An 18355-nucleotide genomic window follows, 5' to 3' on the forward strand; every position below is an offset into this window, starting at 1 on the left:
CAGAAAAAGCCTCCCAACTTATTAACCAGTGTTTTCAGAAATGAACCTATCTCAACAGCAGTACTTAAAAATTAGTACTGCCTGTTTGTTCTAGGGGCATTGCAAATTGCTAGCACTAACTTTTAAACCGTAGATAGGTTAGGACCAGACTAGTTGAGAAAATGAGTACTCTCATATCAGTCTGCTCAGTTATCACTGGAAACCTAGTTTAGGGTACATCAGTCCTCCTGAGGCAAAGAACATGGCTCCAAAATTGTATGTGGTGGTGACTTGGCAACTCTAGAACTCCTTTCCATCATTGGTTAAAGAGACCAGCTGAAAATGATTCTGTTTGCCTGGACTTTTGAATTGTCTTTTCGTGTTTTCCATTTACAGTGTTTTGAAATAGATTTTTGTGATTCTGTTGCTACTGAAAAAAGTCCTTTTGCTTGGTTTGTTTTATCATGAGTGTTTCCAATAGTTTTGCAAGGTTTTGAAGTGTGACATTTCTCGCTGTTCATTTGTTGTTTGCTGCTTTGGACACAATTTGGTGGGAAACTGGCATATAAATAAATGGGATAAAACTAATTTGGACATTTTGCTTTGAGAAGTGGAGTAAAAATACATTAAGTTTCCTGAACAAGGTTATTGGCAGGATAAATTTTACAAAAACTGAGATGGAGCTAGATTTCCTTTCAGGAATTTCATACAATTTCAGGAACTGTTCATACAAGACATAGGGTAGAATGAACTCTCTAAAACATATGCTCATAAGAAAAAGGTTATTAATTCACTTTTGTAAAGAAGCCAACCAAACTTACTTAAGGTGCATAGCTGGAGAAACATGCTGGGAGTTGTAGGCCTTTTTTCTGTCTTTTTTGGGGGGTTACCTGCTAAATGGATAGTAACTTAGATTTCCACTGTGGTCATGTAAATGTAGGAAACCCACAACTATCTCCCCACCCGTACTTATGGAAGAAGAGACTTTCTGCCCTCTGAAGCTAACCAAAAATAAAGCAGACTGGTGGAGGATGAAGCACTCTGTCCATTCTCTGGTAGCCTTCTCACTTACCTGCGTCAAATTCCATGCCCTCATCTACATGAAATTCCAGGTCATTTATGCTACTAGGCATATTTGCATCACAAGACTGTTGATCTTTAATATTCAGGACTTTATAGATCGTCAATATTTTTATGTTAACATACACCTGGAATGGAAAGGAAATCTAGTGTTAAAATACTGATCTATTCCAGGTTCTTACAGATATGGTTGTAGATAAGTCTCCATGATTTAACAGTGATCTGAAAATAAGGTGTGTGGACCAAACCTCCATGTGATGAAGTGCCACATGTATAGAAACTGTAGAAGAAGTTCCCATTCTTTGCTGTGATGGGAACTTCCATTTCCTCATTGTCTTTGTATTTTGAGCAGGTGCTGCCCCTTTATATGGGGCAACACCCGCTGCTGTACTTCGTCCCATGTTAGGAGCCTCTCTGTGGATAATCAGTTACTGCAATGGAATAAACATACAGAGGAGCCATATCCTTAATTTTATCGGCTTTGTTTTCAGTTTGGATTTGGTTGTGATAGCTATGATGGGAAGCTTTTACTTCAGTGAGCACAACTGCTCGGCCATAGGAAAATATTGTCCAAAGTATCAGTGGACATGCAAAGGGAAAAGAAATACAAGGAAATGTTGAGATTTTAAATCATCAAGGCTTACACTTAATAATCAAAACTTCACGCACTCTTATGAAAGGCTTGCTTCCTGCCACTGGCACCAATGGCAGCATTTGTGGCATTGTATGTTGGTGGATTTTAATTAAACTGCACATGAAAAGATTGCATACAGCTCACCAGTGTGTGGCAGGCATGATTAACACTTGATACACCTAGACAGGGTGGCAGACTCAGTAATTAATAGAGGCTCCCGTCTGTTCACCAGGGGTCCAAATTCAGACTTTAGTGCTCCCTATAGAGCACCGACTTGGTGACATGGGAGATAAGAAGCCAAATTAATGAAGCTAATTGTCTGGTTATTTGTCATGGCAGATGGGAAAAGGATATTACCTTGGGATACTTGTTGTGTTGTTATTGCAAGAAATACTAATTTGATGAGAGTGGAGTTTTCTTTAAGGGGTTGCTGTCATGAGTTAATGAAAGATGCAAATAAGTAATACCTTTTCTAAAGAAAACACAACCAATTTGTGTATGGAAATACTTTAGCTAAATAACTAGCTCAGTGAAAGAGATTGCAAGTTAATCAACTGAATCTAGTAAAATGCAAGCTATTTCTTTAGCTGTTTTCACTAAAAGCAAAGATAAGTGCATGGCAAAATAAAATCCATATAGCCATAATATCTGCATTAGGTTGATTCAAACATTTGCAAAAGACTGTGTAAGCTTCCAAGGTCTCCAAAGGTCCTCATCACACAAGATAATAAACAAAACAAAAGGGGGAACAGAGTTATGGAAACCATGGAGTCTGTGTTTCATGACAACCTTAAGATAGAAGTATCCCTGTAAGATAGAAGTATCCCTGTAAGGAGATTACAGACATTTAAATTATGCTGTACAAAGTACTGAGATGATTTCAGATTACACCTGGGATCCTTCCAACATTCTCTCTGCTAATGCTTGTAAAATCATGCAAGTGCTCCAATGTGTCTAGTTTTGGAATATATTCTCTGATTTGTTGGAGTTATTGGTTTTGATGGCATTTACTCATGTTATTGAATTTATACCCCCATTGTGTGTGCCATTCAGACTTGTACTGCCGCAAGAGAAGCCCTTGGTTCTGTTGGATGCTGATAGGGTTACATTTAGCATTGTTATTTTCCTGTCCTTTTGTATTCTTCATTCACCTTGCACTTGAACCTTGCATTTTGGTATAGTAATTCACTTCTGGGTAAATTCACCAGAGCAGCATTTCAGTGTAATGCCACATCGCTGAACTGGAACAAAGACCAATCAATGTTTTGTCTTGCACAGTGGACAGCAAGATAAGCCTATTAAAAGAAATTCAAAGAATCTAATCGCTTTGGATGTCTAAGGATTTCTGCCACTTCAACAGTATCAGTGTGTGTATTTGTCTGCAGATGGATGATAAAAGTTGTGTACAGTGGCATTAACTCCACATAACTCTTGAGACTTTTTTCCTATATGAAATGAATGAATGGTAGTCAGCGGGTCTTCTTATCAATTGTCTTCTTATCCTTATTCTGAGCTTTATAGGAGCGATCCAAGGTGCTGTACTCCATCCACAAAATAGGTTCACCATCATGGATCATTCTTACAAAGCTCAGATTAAAAGCTGCAATGGATAAGGAACCCCACTGACATAGGCACCACCCTCCACTTGGAACGCAACCACAGAAGAGTTTTGGAAGCAGACTAATAGAGTTGACTGAAAACTAATATTGAGAGTTGAAAGCTTTTTAAATTATTGTTTTTATATATGATTATGTTTCAGTTCAGCCTATGATACCAAAACCAGACAGAAGGTGGCAGTGAAAAAGCTTTCAAGACCTTTCCAATCCCTTATTCATGCCAGAAGGACGTACCGGGAACTTAGATTACTCAAACATATGAAGCATGAGAATGTGAGTGAAGAGATTGTGCTATGTACAACTTTAATGTAAAGCTTACAATTCATCTTTCTTTTTGTTTTATTATTCAACAGAATAATAAAATTTTGTTTATTTATTCAACAGAAAAGCACAAGTACATGCCAGAACGACTTGTTCTTTGCCATGTACTTCAAAAGTCAGGACCATTGTATTTCTTACGCTCTTACATTCAGATTCCATTATTTAGCCTTACACTCAAGGAAAGATCATATACAGTGGTACCTTGGCTCATGAACTTAATCCATTCCAGGACTCTGGTCGTGACCCAAATTGGTCATGAGCCAAGTTAAATTTCCCCATAAGGTTCAATGTAAATAAGGTTAATCCGCTCTGTAACTATTTTTTTTTTAAATCAGAAAATGTGAAGCAAAGTGACAAAGAACAACAAAGATCACAGCCATCTGCCCTTCCACCATGGCCCTTCACAACCATCTCCCTGCCCGCCTCCAGCACCACCGTGATCACGCCTGTCATCCCTGCACACGCCCGTCATCCCAGCATGCTGGGGGGGCGTGGAGAGACAGGCACGATCGCAGGCGCTGGGTGGGGAGACGGGCGCAAACACAACCCTGGGGGCGGGGGGAGACAGGCACAAACCTGGGCATGCTTGGTGGGTGGGAGACGGGCGCGATTGTGCTGGGGGGAGTCGGAAATGGCCGAGATCGTGGTTGTGCTCATGCAGGAAAGGTGGGCGCAATCACGGGTGCACTCGTGCAGGAAAAACGGCATGGACTCATCCATCTCACCCCCTCCCCGCCACCCCCAGCACGAGATGGCTGTGATTGCGGTCACCACCCAGTGCGAAATTTGCTACCTGGGTCAAAATTTTTATGAAATTTTTGTTCGGGACCCAATCTGGTCGTGGACTGAGGCGTTCGTGAGCCAAGGTACCACTGTATACTGTTGTGATATAGCCAAGCACTGAGAAGTGTTAAGCAAGTTCAGTCAAGTAGTCTTCTTTCCATGGTCACAGTTAAAGGACTGGAGCACTGAATAATATGGGCATTGCTCCTCCCCCTCACATCTTCCCTTCCCCTTCACCAGTGTCGCCTTGACCAGCTAAGGATCACAGCCTTGATGACACATTTAGAAGACGTCACTACAAAACAAAAATAATAGTAATGTGGTGGAGGATATAAAATTGTATTGGTTGAGCCCAAAACTCTTGCTGCAGAGAGCAAAAAATAAAATAAAATGCACATTATTTGACTGTAACATGATGAACTACTAAACACTAATGTCCTAGAATGGGAAATTAGGTTTCCTATGTCTTACCATCAAATAACCTAAAGTCCATTTTAGAGCACACTGAAAAATTATTTTTATTTCAGTGAATATTCTCTTAGCTAAAAGATTAGCTTGCAATCAATGCACAGTCCCTCCTGCCTTAGCATCTTCTTATAATTACTCTTTTTCAGCAAACTGTGGTTTGCAATTATATCAGAATTAGAAGAATTATAAGTTTCCTGCACACTGGAATTAGAAGAGACAATGGAACATAATTTGAGCAGTGAGCCTGCTGTAGAAGTGGGCTCAGTTTGAATTTTTAGATGCAAAACCGTTTCTCCCAGACTCAGCCCTTGGGAATCCATTTCTCTGTCTTTATAGAAGAACTAGGATACAATGTTGTTTGGCTAGAAGCAAATGACATCCCAAACATACTTCCGCCCTCTCTAAAGCATGGGGGGGTTGCCTTTGGATTTCTTTTTTAAGAGGGGGTAGAATTTATAATTTGATTCTGTGTTGTTTTAAGGAAAATTCACCTAAGTGAATAAATATGCTTGCAGCATTTTTAAAACATAAAGGCAAAGAGCCTGTATGAAGGATAAACAAGAGGGCAGTGGAGACTACAGAATCACCAGTGTTCAGACAGGAATGCCTGTGAAATGTTTTGTCAAGAAGGGAGGGAAAACGGGATGTAGGAAGAAGCAACTCCTAATTTGCATGTAAGTTTGTTTGCACCTTTAGTTAGGCCCAGAGTAAGACACAACTGATTTCATTGGGCTTAAGTATACCTGATCTTGTATTGGACTGCTCTGCTCTTTGCTCTAAGAGGTTGTAGGTACAGATAGCAAAAACGCTGCATGAGCTCATTCCTTTCTCTACCTAAAGTGGAAATTCCTCTTTTCTGTTTCAGGTTATAGGATTACTAGATGTTTTTACGCCTGCAACATCCATAGAAAATTTTAATGAAGTGTAAGTAAAGTCCAACATAAAATTTGTCAGTTGGTGAGGAGCTGAGAGAAATTCTGTAGATCCATTCCAAGCACAGTAAAGTGCTTTTAAGTCCTATTGATTTCAATGGAACAGTTAAGCATGTACTTTGCCTTCTTCTGCTGGAATCGATGAGACCTAAAAAAATTAATTCTGGCTAGGTCGTACCCTGTGTTCATAATTGAGACAAATAATATGGTGTCCTAGAATCAAAGCAGAGGGAAAGGGCTTAGGACAGACACTGGTGTAATACTTTTTTCTCATTTTAATTGAATCAATACGGTGCAAGACAAACTACTGTCTTCTGTTATCCCTTTTTTAATTTGTCTTTTTGATTCAACCTTACAAAGAGTGATAAACTACAAGGCATTTTAAAAGTATTAAGATGTCATAGGAAACTAACTGGAGGGAAGATTACATTTATATGAATATAAATACACTCCTAAAAATATGAGCTTTCTGCTGGTTTGGGCCTCAGGACAACCTCTTCTGTTTTATCACTGGACACATTTTACCCAAGGAGTGAACTACGCCTTAGGTTGTAGGAGTCATTCCCTTCATCTGACACATTTAAGCTCAGTCTGGAGAAGGTAATTACATTTTTAAATGGCCAGTAAAAACCAGCACTGTGGTGCTTTGAATAAATACGATATTGATCAGAAGTCACTTTCCTGTGTAAGGGAAAGTGGTGCTTAAACGTTGCCTCCCTGGATAACCTTATATTCCCTTTTTGAACCTCTATTTACCTATGTCAGGAGTGACAAATCTACCATCATCACTGACCATTGGCCAATTTATCGAGGGCTGAGGAGACTTGGAATTCCAACAATGTCTGTAGTATCAAAGGTCACCCACCCCAGTGATGTGTGTTAATGTCATCATGTTTTTGCTGTACTATCCCTTTACCTTGGTTTTTAGTCCTTTATCTTCAATGTACTGCACAAATTTCCATCAGATTTTGAGAGTTAGACCCACAGGTTGCCTTTCTACAATGGAATGATCTCGCCCTGCAATTATAGAAACAAGTCAAGTGCAATCCCCTCTAGCCACTGTTTGTGTCAATTGACACCTTGAGTTCAACCATTCCTCAGTCCATGGACCATATAAATGTTTGTGAGTCCCAATCCTATAAGTGTCTGCAGGTTCAGTGCTAATGCCCACTGATTCTGGACAAGATATCTCATGTGCCAGCAATTCACAAAGAACATAACTAAATGATGGATTGAGAATAAATGTATAAAGAATTAAACTGTAATCCTGTGCACAACTTACTCAGAGCAAGTCCCACTGAACTTAGTGGGGCTTACTTCTGAGTAAGAATCAGATATATATGATTCTGTTCTACCATAAAAGTGTTCTGTAAGCCACAGATAAAGGTTTTGTGTATTTACAGGTATCTTGTTACAAATTTAATGGGTGCTGATCTGAATAACATTGTGAAGTGCCAGAAGTTGACAGATGACCATATACAGTTTCTTATATATCAGTTACTTCGAGGACTTAAGGTAAAACATATGAAGGTTTTTGTTGATTCATTTTTTTGTTTGAAGGAGGAAGTAGAGGCAACTTTCTTTCTTTCTCAATCAGATTTTTATTTGCTGAGCTATCACTCAGAAATTTAGTTTATCAATCACATTAATGTTTGCTGATTAATCAAGCAATTAATGAATTAAATCTGCACAGATTTTCAGATTTTACAAACACCTCTGAATGGAAAGGCATGTAGTTCAAACAACATGATCATCCACAATCATTGGTTGTGTATTGGTTGAGTATGCGTTGTCATTGAATGATCAGTTGCTGTTGAAATGTAGGTTATTGTTGTCTGAATCTATTCATGTTAACAAATCATAGTTTGGTAGCCAAAAATAACCCATAGTTCACAACCCATTGGCAAACTATGGGCTCTCTCAGGGATTGTTCATGGTTAATAAATTGTAGTTTGTTAGCATGGCTGGGTTCAGGCAACATGAAAGCCTATGCTTCAACAACTGCCCATGATTCCTTGAAAACCTACATTCAATCCATACTCAACCCTTGAGTCTTACTTATCATGTTGGCTGAAACTAATTGAAGGAGCGCTTACATCCATATATGCCCGACCGCCCCTTGAGATCTGCGGGAGAGGCCCTTCTCCGGGAACCCTCTGTGAAAGAAATTAGGAGGGTAGGTACTCGGAGGAGGGCTTTCTCTGCAGTGGCGCCCAATCTATGGAATATGCTCCCCAGAGAGGTCTGCCTGGCACCGTCGTTATTTGTTTTTCGGCGCCAGGTGAAGACCTTTTTATTTAAACGTCATTTTAATTGTTAACAATATTTACTTATTTATCTGGCCAGGGCGACTTCTTTTCTTTTTCTTTTCCTTTATAACTTTTCTTTTATATCGTTTATATTTTTTATTTATTTTATATTATTAACTTTAATTTTATATTGTTATTTTTGTATTGTATTGTATTTTATTGTGTTGTAAGCTGCCCCGAGGCTTCAGCAAGGGGCGGCATAGAAATGTTCTAATAATAATAATAATAATTGGAAAATAAGCCACCATGAATTGTTTGCTCATTCATTAGCCCTCTAGTTTCTGTAGCTTGTTTCCCCACTTGCCTCTGTCCTACTCAGTCTTCCTGCAGCTCTGAGCATGTATCTCAGACTCCTCATTTCCTTACTCCTTACATTAGCATCCCTTCTGCAATCTGTCCCCCGGTAGTGCCAAGTACTGAGAGAATCTCTCTCCATGCCAACCAGATCATTAAATGGAATTAATTTTCTGAGCTTTTATAGGCATGCCAATGTGTTTGCAAACTCTTTTTTCCTGGGGTCTTGGGCAAGTACACAAAGACACCAAACTGCCTGCTATTTAACCTAGAATACCAATACCCCCTCCTGCCAGTGTCTGCAAATTCCATCCTCCACTTAACTTGCTAGCAAACATCTTAAAAAAACAAACAAACAAACCCAAAGGCAGCTTCCTTCATACAAAAATGATTGCACCTGTCTGAAAAGTACTTTCTCCTGCAGTCACCAACCATTTTCAGCTCTCTCTTCTCCTGCTCTTCATGCTTGTCCCTTCTTTCACTGATCTCCATTGTTAGCTGTCAGATATACCTATGTGGGGGCAGAGGTGGAACTGGTGAACATCCATAAATTTCAAAACAGAGCAGGGAGTGAGGGGAATTGGTAAAGACACCAAATTTCAAGGTGGACAGATTGAGAGGATTGGTAAATATGGGAGAACAGTAAAGTGGAGAACATTACACAAATTCATTGTCATGGACTTTCAAGGGTTCTCACTTGTGCAAGACAGTTTTGTTAAATGAAAGGTTGCAAAAATGCTAAAGTATAGGCAGTGATAATAATGTTCTTAATCATTCATTAAAATTGTTGTTGGTGATCACTTAGATATTTTGGCATTGATAAGCTAATCAACACCCCAGGAAATCTGTGTTATCACCAACAGTTGTGAACTGGCACTGCTGGTAACCTAATTATCACCATCTGTACTTCCTGCATTTTCATTTCCCACCAGTCTCATTGTTTGCAGTTATACCTGTAATGCCAGTAACATTTCATGTGTTCAATGAAGTGAACTGCAAACCAGAAAAGATTTTGCCATAATAAATACATTAGTCTTTCAGGTGGCACAAATCCTAGAATTGTTTTTGCTTCAGAAGATTTACATAGTCCCTCTGCTAAAAGCTCTAATTGTTTAATGGATATAAACACTGCACAAGGCTCTGTTTTCTGCACATGCATCAAGAGTGTGTAATCAATATATAAATGCAATCGATATATAAATGTAATCGATATATAAATGCAACATGGATGTGCCTCAGTAAATGCAGTAATAAGACCACACATGACTTCCCAGGCCCCGCTCTTCTCCCACTCTCTGATGGTTTGGTGTTTTCCAAACTTTTATGCACATTCTGACAAGTTGAAATACCTCTCCTAATATTTAGTCACTGGATGTAAGGACTTACGCTAAAATATACCAGAATGTTTGCCCCAGTCTGCTTTGCCTTCAGCCCTTCCCACAGGTGGAATGTGGCCTCCAAGAGCTTTTCCCAAATGGAGTTTGGCTCATGGGCTGAAAGAGGTTCATCACCCCTGTTTTAAAATGTGTGCAATGCTGGACATGATTAGTGTTTCCACTGTGACACTGTCAGAGAAGTAACGCATATTGTCAAGATTTGCTATATGAAGTACCAGGTACCATTGGGCTCCAGAAGCATCTGGTATGGGGGTACAGAAGAGGAGCACATTTTAAGAATACACACATCCCCTTGACAAGCCCCAGACTCACAGCCCAGAAAAATCCATTGCATTTCCAACTCGGTACCTTACCACCACCACCAGCAGCTTTTTAAATATTTTTAGGGGCAAAATATACTTCATCACATTGCTGGCAGATGCTGCTGACCCTGTGGAGACCCCCCCTTTATTTTTTATTTTTTGGAAATACAGATTTTAATGGTAACTCTCCATATGGCACGATTTAAAAGGTGTAGCTGCAGATAGAATGCTTGGTGACTGAATAAGAAATGAACTACTTTGATGACTGAGGCATGGCTCAGTAATTTTGGAAAGAAATTGAAAATATGACCTTTGGTGGCTGGATTTTACTTTTGACTGAAAGTACCTTTTACTTTTCATTTTCGACTGAAAGTGTGAATCAGAACCCAGTGAACTAGTAGTCCTGGTCTTGGTCACTTAATTGAGATTCTCATAGCAAGGATTGTGGGATCAAATATTGAATGGCCTTTGCTTCAGTTTTCTTACCTGTATAATGAAGCCAATAATGCATCTCCCAGCAGGCTTGTCTCAGGTTTAATGACACAGTTTAGAAATACTGTGAATGCTGGCAGGAGAGGCTGGCAATGTCTTGTTCAGTGGAGCTCCTCATCCATTGCAGCTTTTATTTTGAGCTTTATAGGATCTACCCATGATGCCGAATATCCACAAAATAGGTTCACCACAGCAAAGCACCAGCATCAACATTTTCTGATGAGTTTAGTATTTTTGAAAGTCCTACTGTTTGGTTAGGAAGTCCTTCTTTATGCATTTCCCTTGAATCTCAGATGGATGGTATTTGGTTGTGGTTATTAACTGGAGAGGGAGCAGAACTAGATGCATTCAAGAATATTAATCTATTCTACTTCATATGTCCCAGCACTGTGGTTGGGCATTGAAAATCAGTTCTGAGATTTAGCTTGATAGTGCATGAATGAAATGAACTATAATTGAAGTTCTGTCCCTGTGGGGCCCAATGAATTGTCCGAGAACCCAAGATACATTAGTTTTGCTGAACCTAAGCAGCTACATATTGAAAGCCATGTGTGTGTACGTGTCTGGTATGTCTCTGTGCATATATGTTGAGCATTTGTGTGTGCATGTGTGCACCAGGTACACTATATCTGTCCCTGTGCACATGTGCATTTAATTTCTAATTGCTTATTATATTGAACACATGAACACATGTATCAGTTGGATACAGACTTAGACTTAATCATAGTTAGAGGAAACCCACTGAACTCCATGGGACCCATGAGTCATGATTCTCACCAACTTAACTCTCACTGATTCCAATGCATCTGTTCTTATTGCTGGGTTATCCTAGCCAACAAGACAGAAAAAATGCAGAAAGATATACATGAGACCTGAAAAATTCTGTCCTGATGCATCTTGATCAAAGAAGAAGGAAAGGTGTATTTTTTTTTCTCCCATCCAGAATACAGTATCCTTTCTGCATCGGAGCTGAGATGAGGAAATGGGGAACCCCAACCTCTTAAGCATTGTGAAGTACACCGGACACTTCCTTTTTCTACTTTACCTTCTCTAGGGCTTTCTAGTTGAAATGTGAAACTGAATTCCCAGGGTCTATATTGCAAGAGAGTAGCAGTGTTTTGTATGAGAGTCCTATATGTGTATGAGTGTGTGTGTGTGTGAGTACAAAGTTTGGTTATGGTTACTTTATGATTCTGTTACTTCACTCTGTGCTTCCTTCAAAGGTTAACCTAAATATTTGTTCTGTATAAAAAACATCAGTCAGGTGATGACTGCTAACTGCTGTCTTTTCCCATGTGTATTTGGCTTCAGTTTCTGACCTTACCTGTTTTCATTTTGTTTTCCAGTATATTCATTCAGCTGGCATCATTCACCGGGTAAGCTGCATGAATGATGTGATGCACTGTACACAACTTCAGACAGGCTTGCTGTACTGAAACTGTTACAAGACTCCTTTCACCTTATCAATTTCAGCCCTGTTTTAACACTCCTAACTATTCATTCTGATGCAGGACCTGAAGCCCAGTAACCTAGCTGTAAATGAAGACTGTGAATTAAGGGTAGGATTCATGCTATTTTGATTATTTCAGTGAAATGTTGACTTAGTTCTTTTCAAAGCAAACCTAAAATAGAGGCATGTCCGTTTTTATGCTTAGCCTGCTTTAGATGTTGCCATGGTGACACTGGGCAAGGAAATAAAAATTTTGGAAGAACCATAGTTAGTTACTCTTTCAGACATTACAACTTGCTTGATCTGTGTACATCTATTTTTTCTAAAGCTCTCTCTGAACTGCTGTGAAAGTTTGAATCTTTCTTCAAGGCAGTAATCCTTTTGCTCCCCAGAGTAACTGCTCACATGAATGCATGTTTCGTTTTCACACCCTGGATGTCAGGATGAAAGAGTAGATATAGGCCAGTAAATCTATTGAAACATGGGCTCTTATGTCAAACTAATTGCAAAAGAAATTGAACCTTTTATGCTGCTTTATAAGTATTGACGGTTTCAGGCTTCATCTCAGTGGGAAATCAAAACGCCCAAGAAGCAACCAAAGGTGTGGAACCTTAAAGGCATGATCCTATGTGTATCTGCAGAAAAAAGTCTACATCTCCTGGCATTTCCCAGCCAGCAGTGTTAGGAGATGTGTGATTTTTTTCTCTCTTTAAACATGCAGAGAATTTGCACCCTTAAAAGTTTGAAGAAAGGATTTGTATCTGAATTGGCTATCATTTACACATACAGTTGGTAGCTATGACAAAACCTCTTATTTGTTTAGCATGGGGGAAAGTGTGCCTTGGTAGAAACTAAGAAATAACACACACTTCCTCAGCAAAAGTTTCCTACCACAAAGTAACCAAAGCATGAATCTCCAAACTGGTGAAAAGGTAGTTGTTTGCCCAGCCAGTGGTTTGTCTGGTGAGAGCCTATATTAGAGCCACTTTTGTGAAAGGCTATCTGAAATAGGTGAAGTCTGCAATGGAGTTAAACAAGTTTAATTTCTGTGAACCTGACCTGTGGATTCCTCAGTGGACTGGCTTTTTCAGAATCATGTGGAGCCTAGGGACTTGAAGACTGGTTTTCACTTTGGTCAGATTTATGCTAATGTGCCCTTACATAAATGTGCATTCACTAATGTAAATTAAAACTGATTCACTTTAGATGTATGTGACAGTAAAATGAAATTAGCATGAGTAGCGTTAGCATGACTAGAATGAAATTCTGACTTTAACAATCCAGTTCTGTCAATGAGCAAGTGATGAATGAAAGACACATGACAATTTGCAAATTAGAGACAGAACAACTTTAACACAATCCATAAACCTCTAATCTGAAAGTCTATCATTTGTCAAAATTCACAGGCTTCCTGTGGCTTCGGCAACTGCCAGGTTCCATATTCTTCATGTGTACTATCAAATATAGTGCTGTGTGGGACATGTGGATTGGCTGAGTGTCAAATATTATGGATGGGTGAATTCAAAATACATAATATACTTTAATAATAGACATGGCACCAGCTCCCGAGCTTCTTAAACTATTACATCAGCATCAGAAGTAAACATCAGAACAAATGAAAGGGTGGCTAATGTGACATAGAAAAGAAGTACAGCCACCTTCACAAACTGGAAGAATGTTGAAAGTGGAATATATCTGCACAAGAAGTTAAGTGTGAAGAGAGAGGGGCAAGCAGTAACAGTGAAAGTGAACCCTTTTGAGCAGAATACCCCACAAAGCCTTTGGATCTTTTTGTGTACAGCCTGAGGTTTATCATATTATTCTTTCCTTGGAGGAGAAAATCTGTACTTGCAGCAGACCATAGAAGAGACCCAGTTTGGGAATATTTTAATGAAGATTCTCTACCTATGGTAAAGGCAGGCATGTGCAAATTATGTAGAAAACCATACTGGCTATGATTTAAATCATGATTTAAATGAAATCCACCCTAATACGTTGTATGGATTACATAAGACCAGTTTACTTTCTTTGGCAATTAGTTTGATGTCAGACTATTTACAGCAGGACTAATATAGCAGACATCACTGCTGCAATTGTAGTTCAAGGCAAGCCTTTTGAAAAGAAGATACATAATAACCAAAATGTTATGGCAATGCATATACAAACTAACAGAGTGGAATTGACTTTGTGTCTTGCTTGACAGATCATCGGATTTCTACTGATTTTTTTAAGGATGTTCATATTTCTGAGCTTTCTTCCTAACATGCCAAGTCCCACCTTAGGAAATCTTGGTGAATAATGTTTCTAGCCTATATTTTGTCCTGTGACAGAACAGAAGAAACCTTCTATTAACTGATACTATTTATGTATATTTTTTCTTCCTCTCTATTTCAAAGGAATAACAATCCATTTAAGAATAGAGGCAAATATAAAACCAGACATATAGGTTTAAATCCAGCGATCATCTCAGGCAGTAGCAACAGCTGATGGTGCTGACCATATGCCCACGGCTGTGTGTACAGTTCTAATTCAGCACAGGATGTAGCAGGCCCGGGTGCAAGGACTAGATGCAATGACCCCTGAGACATGGGTTGCTATCCCACTGGGCATGTGATCCGGAATGGAATCTATGTTCAGGAAACATCCTACAGTTCAGAGTTACAGCATCCTCCCTTTCCGACTAAACAAGTAAATTCATGGATGCATAAGATATAAATATCAAAATAAATACAAACAATACAATCCTGATTTAATTAGCCTTCAGAGAAAAAGGAGTTCTGTAACTGTGAAGCAGCTACCAAAACTACCATACCATTTGCTCTGATTATTTGACGTTGACATGTGGCTGGCAGGTGCCCGTCTTCAGGATTGCCATGAGATAAAAAGAAGAAGACAGTCTCTAAGAAATGTGCAGTTCCAAGTGCCTTTTCTGGAGTCCAAAGATTTCAGTTTCAGTAGTTTCAATGAAATCTTGGTTTCATTTCATTTGCTGATTATTCACTTATCTTGTGAATGTAAAGCTATCTCAAATATAATTACCAGGGAGGGGAAAAGCTGAAAACATGCTGATCTGGTATTCTTTTCCATGTCAAACTTAAGTTTCATGTCCAACATAAGTTAGCAATTAGATGCTTTGCTTGCTTTCTTGATTTGATGTGGTGGAGTAAACTCTGAATCTTTAGATAGCTTTTGTGGCCCATAAATTCTTCCTCATATACAGTGCTTTGTTTCATATGATGGACCACTTGCCTCCCATATCACATGGGGGCGAGTCCTGATGTTGATGAATGGGAGGGTTGTTCCTACTCTCCCACCCTGTGAAGAAGAACACTGCCCTGGGTAATGTACTAGCTTAGGCTTAGCCCCATTAAATGCTATGGCTGAGAAGCAAGTGCACTGGAATTAATTGGCTTATGGATTATTCTTTTTGAAGCACTTATATTTTGATGAAGCCTTTGAATCAGGCTATGCTTTTTGCGTGGTTGAAGTCTCTTATCAGAATTGTAATTTAAGCTCTTCAAGCACAATTGAATGTTCGCTTCCTGTAACAGGGTATTTTTAGAGTGTATAATAAAGCTTTGAATGTCATAGACAATGTTTTTATTTTCATCTCAGATCTTCAGCACTGGTTTTGAGAATTCTGAACATTAATATAATATAGGGGAGGGCTTGGTCTTGCAAAATACTGGCCCAGTTCACATATCATAATAACCTAGGGGAATCCTAGCTTATCATGATCATACAAATGTGCTGGTGCACACTGCTTGATTGTCCCTGTTGGTGGGAATGGCTCAACATGGAAGGGACTGTAGCTCCATAGTAGAACACATGCTTTTCTTGCAGAAAATTCAGGTTTGATCTCCAGCATCTGCCGGTAGGATTGGAAAAACTCCTGCCTGAAGTTTTGGAGAACTGTTTCCAGTCTGACCCATTGCTATGGTCTTCATGTAATGACAACTCAGAATGTGGGTAGCATATGATTGTTGTTGCATTGTGAGTTGTTGTTACATGTGAAACCAGCACTAGAGTTTAAATATGGGTTGTTAATATGAACAACCCAGGAAGACAATTTGTAGTTTGTTGCTGGGTTGTGATCTCTGGGTTGTTTGTGGTTAATTAGCCTACATTAGACCATAGTGCAGGGCTTGCACACAATAACCATCCACAATTCAATGGCAACCTATCTTCAACCCATACCCAACCCAACTCTGTATTGTTGTGCAAACCAGGTCAGTATTAGGCAGTTTCCACATTTCCCAACAGACCATGAACTTTACATCTGTGACTTGTTTATTCTGATGTTCCAACCAGGAATTCTTGTTTGTTTCTTTCCTAAAACAAGCCTGAGGCATAAGCCATCATTTCTTGTGGAGAGTTCATGGCTTGTTCAGCTGCTTCTACTGGCAGGAGGAGCCAGGTGGGAGCAACGGGACAGTGTGTGTGAGCACACTAATCATTCTCAGTAAGCCACATTTCCCCAGAATCCTGGTTTGTGACATGAAAATTGGCTAGTGTTTACCTGTAAGTTGACCAATATGTTTTTGTCAAGGATGTGAACTGGCATTGCAGCAAGATATTTAGGATCACAAATATCAGGCCACCATTCTAAAGAGGTCTGTCTCTAATTCACTACGCACTTACAATCACTGGGCAAATATTTTAACTCTCTCATCACTAATTCATCCTTTAAGGTTCATGCAACATTTAAATGAGACACATTAAAAATCTGATTTATATCTTATAAGTGACATTGAGTGACCACATTGCTGACAAACTTTCTGGACGAAATACTATAGAATTTGTTATAAGCCCCCCTTGCCTGTTGAAGGCTTCCCATGTAGAACTGGTTCCCATATAGTAGAGAGGTGGTTCTTTTGTAAGATGAAGAGCCTAGTAGACCCTAGAAAAAACCTAGAAAAACAAAAGGCTTCCTAAAAAGACAGATGGGGAGGTGGTAACTCTGTTACTCCTGATCAATGATAATCAATGAAATGGCTAGAAAAAATTTCCTTCTGATTGTATGCTTGTTTCTCAACTGTCCTTCAGGTGAGGTGGAATGGTTTTCAGTCAAGAAGGACTATAGGGTTCTAAGTGTAGAACACACACCTACCATGCAAGAGGTCCAGGCTGAGTCCCCATGATCTCCAGTTGAAAAGACTGGGGAGCAGATGTCATGAATATTGTCTGAGACACTGGAGAACATGCCAGTCAGAGTAGACTACACTGGGCTAGCTGAACAAAGAGACTTGCTTGGTAACAGACAGCTTCTGATGTTCCTAAGGCCAGAGACACAAGGAACATACTAAATAGCTCCTTCAGCCCTACCACTGATTTTCTGGGCTGAATGCCATGTGTCACCATCAGCTCCCTCCCGCCTTACACTGATATTTTTTACACAGACCCATGGTTGATTCTCAGACTATTTCTAGAAAAGAAGAAGAAAGAAAGAATGAGCAACAGAATTAGATTGGAAGCTGAAATAACCCAGGAGTACCTGTCACTTCTAGAGTACAGAAGGGCTAAAATGGACTTTACATTTAATCATACTCTTGCGGCAGAGGTTTTTTTGAAGTCTAGAGTAGGTGCAAGGCCCTTCATCCAGATCGGCTTCATAGTGTGAATGGTAGAGGGTCTTAGAAGATCTGGATCAAGACCCCAGCACCTACTCTGGAGTAGAAATGAAGGATGGATGGATGGATGGATGGATTTAAAGTACTGTTTATCTGGGCCCTAGGAAATGACAGATGTTACATGATTGCGTAGCTAGCATGATAATGCATGCTTTTTCTCTAACCCATGATTTTTGTTATATGTCTCAAGCCACTAAATGAAGTAGAGCATTGTTGTAGGTTCTGGTCAAGTAACAGGGAAAAGACAGGAATTTCTTGATGATAAATGGATCAAGTGCTGTTCCACCCTGGGCCAGATTTAGATCAGAGATTTCTGTTGCCAATCCCCAGCTTAGATGAGTCACAATAGCCAGAATAAAGAAAACCATGAATGTGTATATAATAAAAATAATAGAAAACATTTTATTAATTATTCTGTAGATCTTAGACTTTGGTTTAGCCCGGCAAACTGATGACGAAATGACAGGTTATGTAGCAACTCGGTGGTACAGAGCTCCGGAAATCATGTTAAACTGGATGCATTATAATCAAACAGGTAAGATCAAAGACAGTTCCTTGCTCCTGTTGTAGTTCTATGAAAAAAATATTTCCATAAGGGCTTGGGAGGGAAGATTTATGTAATATCAAGAAGAACCCCTGAAATTCCTGGCTTGTCTGTGTTTTGGCAG

General features: G+C 39.4%; 1 protein-coding gene across 1 annotated transcript in view; it reads left to right on the plus strand.

Annotated features, from left to right (window-relative positions):
• MAPK11 (mitogen-activated protein kinase 11) overlaps nt 1–18355 on the plus strand; it is a 49521-nt gene that overhangs the window by 19833 nt on the left and 11333 nt on the right. Inside the window, exons 2-7 of the mRNA XM_044423329.1 lie at nt 3453–3582; nt 5747–5805; nt 7217–7328; nt 11954–11983; nt 12119–12166; nt 18108–18222. Of these exons, the coding sequence (XP_044279264.1) occupies nt 3453–3582; nt 5747–5805; nt 7217–7328; nt 11954–11983; nt 12119–12166; nt 18108–18222 (494 nt within the window). The remainder of the gene's footprint in view (nt 1–3452; nt 3583–5746; nt 5806–7216; nt 7329–11953; nt 11984–12118; nt 12167–18107; nt 18223–18355) is intronic.

This window comes from Varanus komodoensis, unplaced genomic scaffold (genome assembly GCF_004798865.1).
Source record: "Varanus komodoensis strain SLA01 unplaced genomic scaffold, ASM479886v1 scaffold13_3, whole genome shotgun sequence".
NCBI classification, from domain to species: domain Eukaryota; kingdom Metazoa; phylum Chordata; class Lepidosauria; order Squamata; family Varanidae; genus Varanus; species Varanus komodoensis.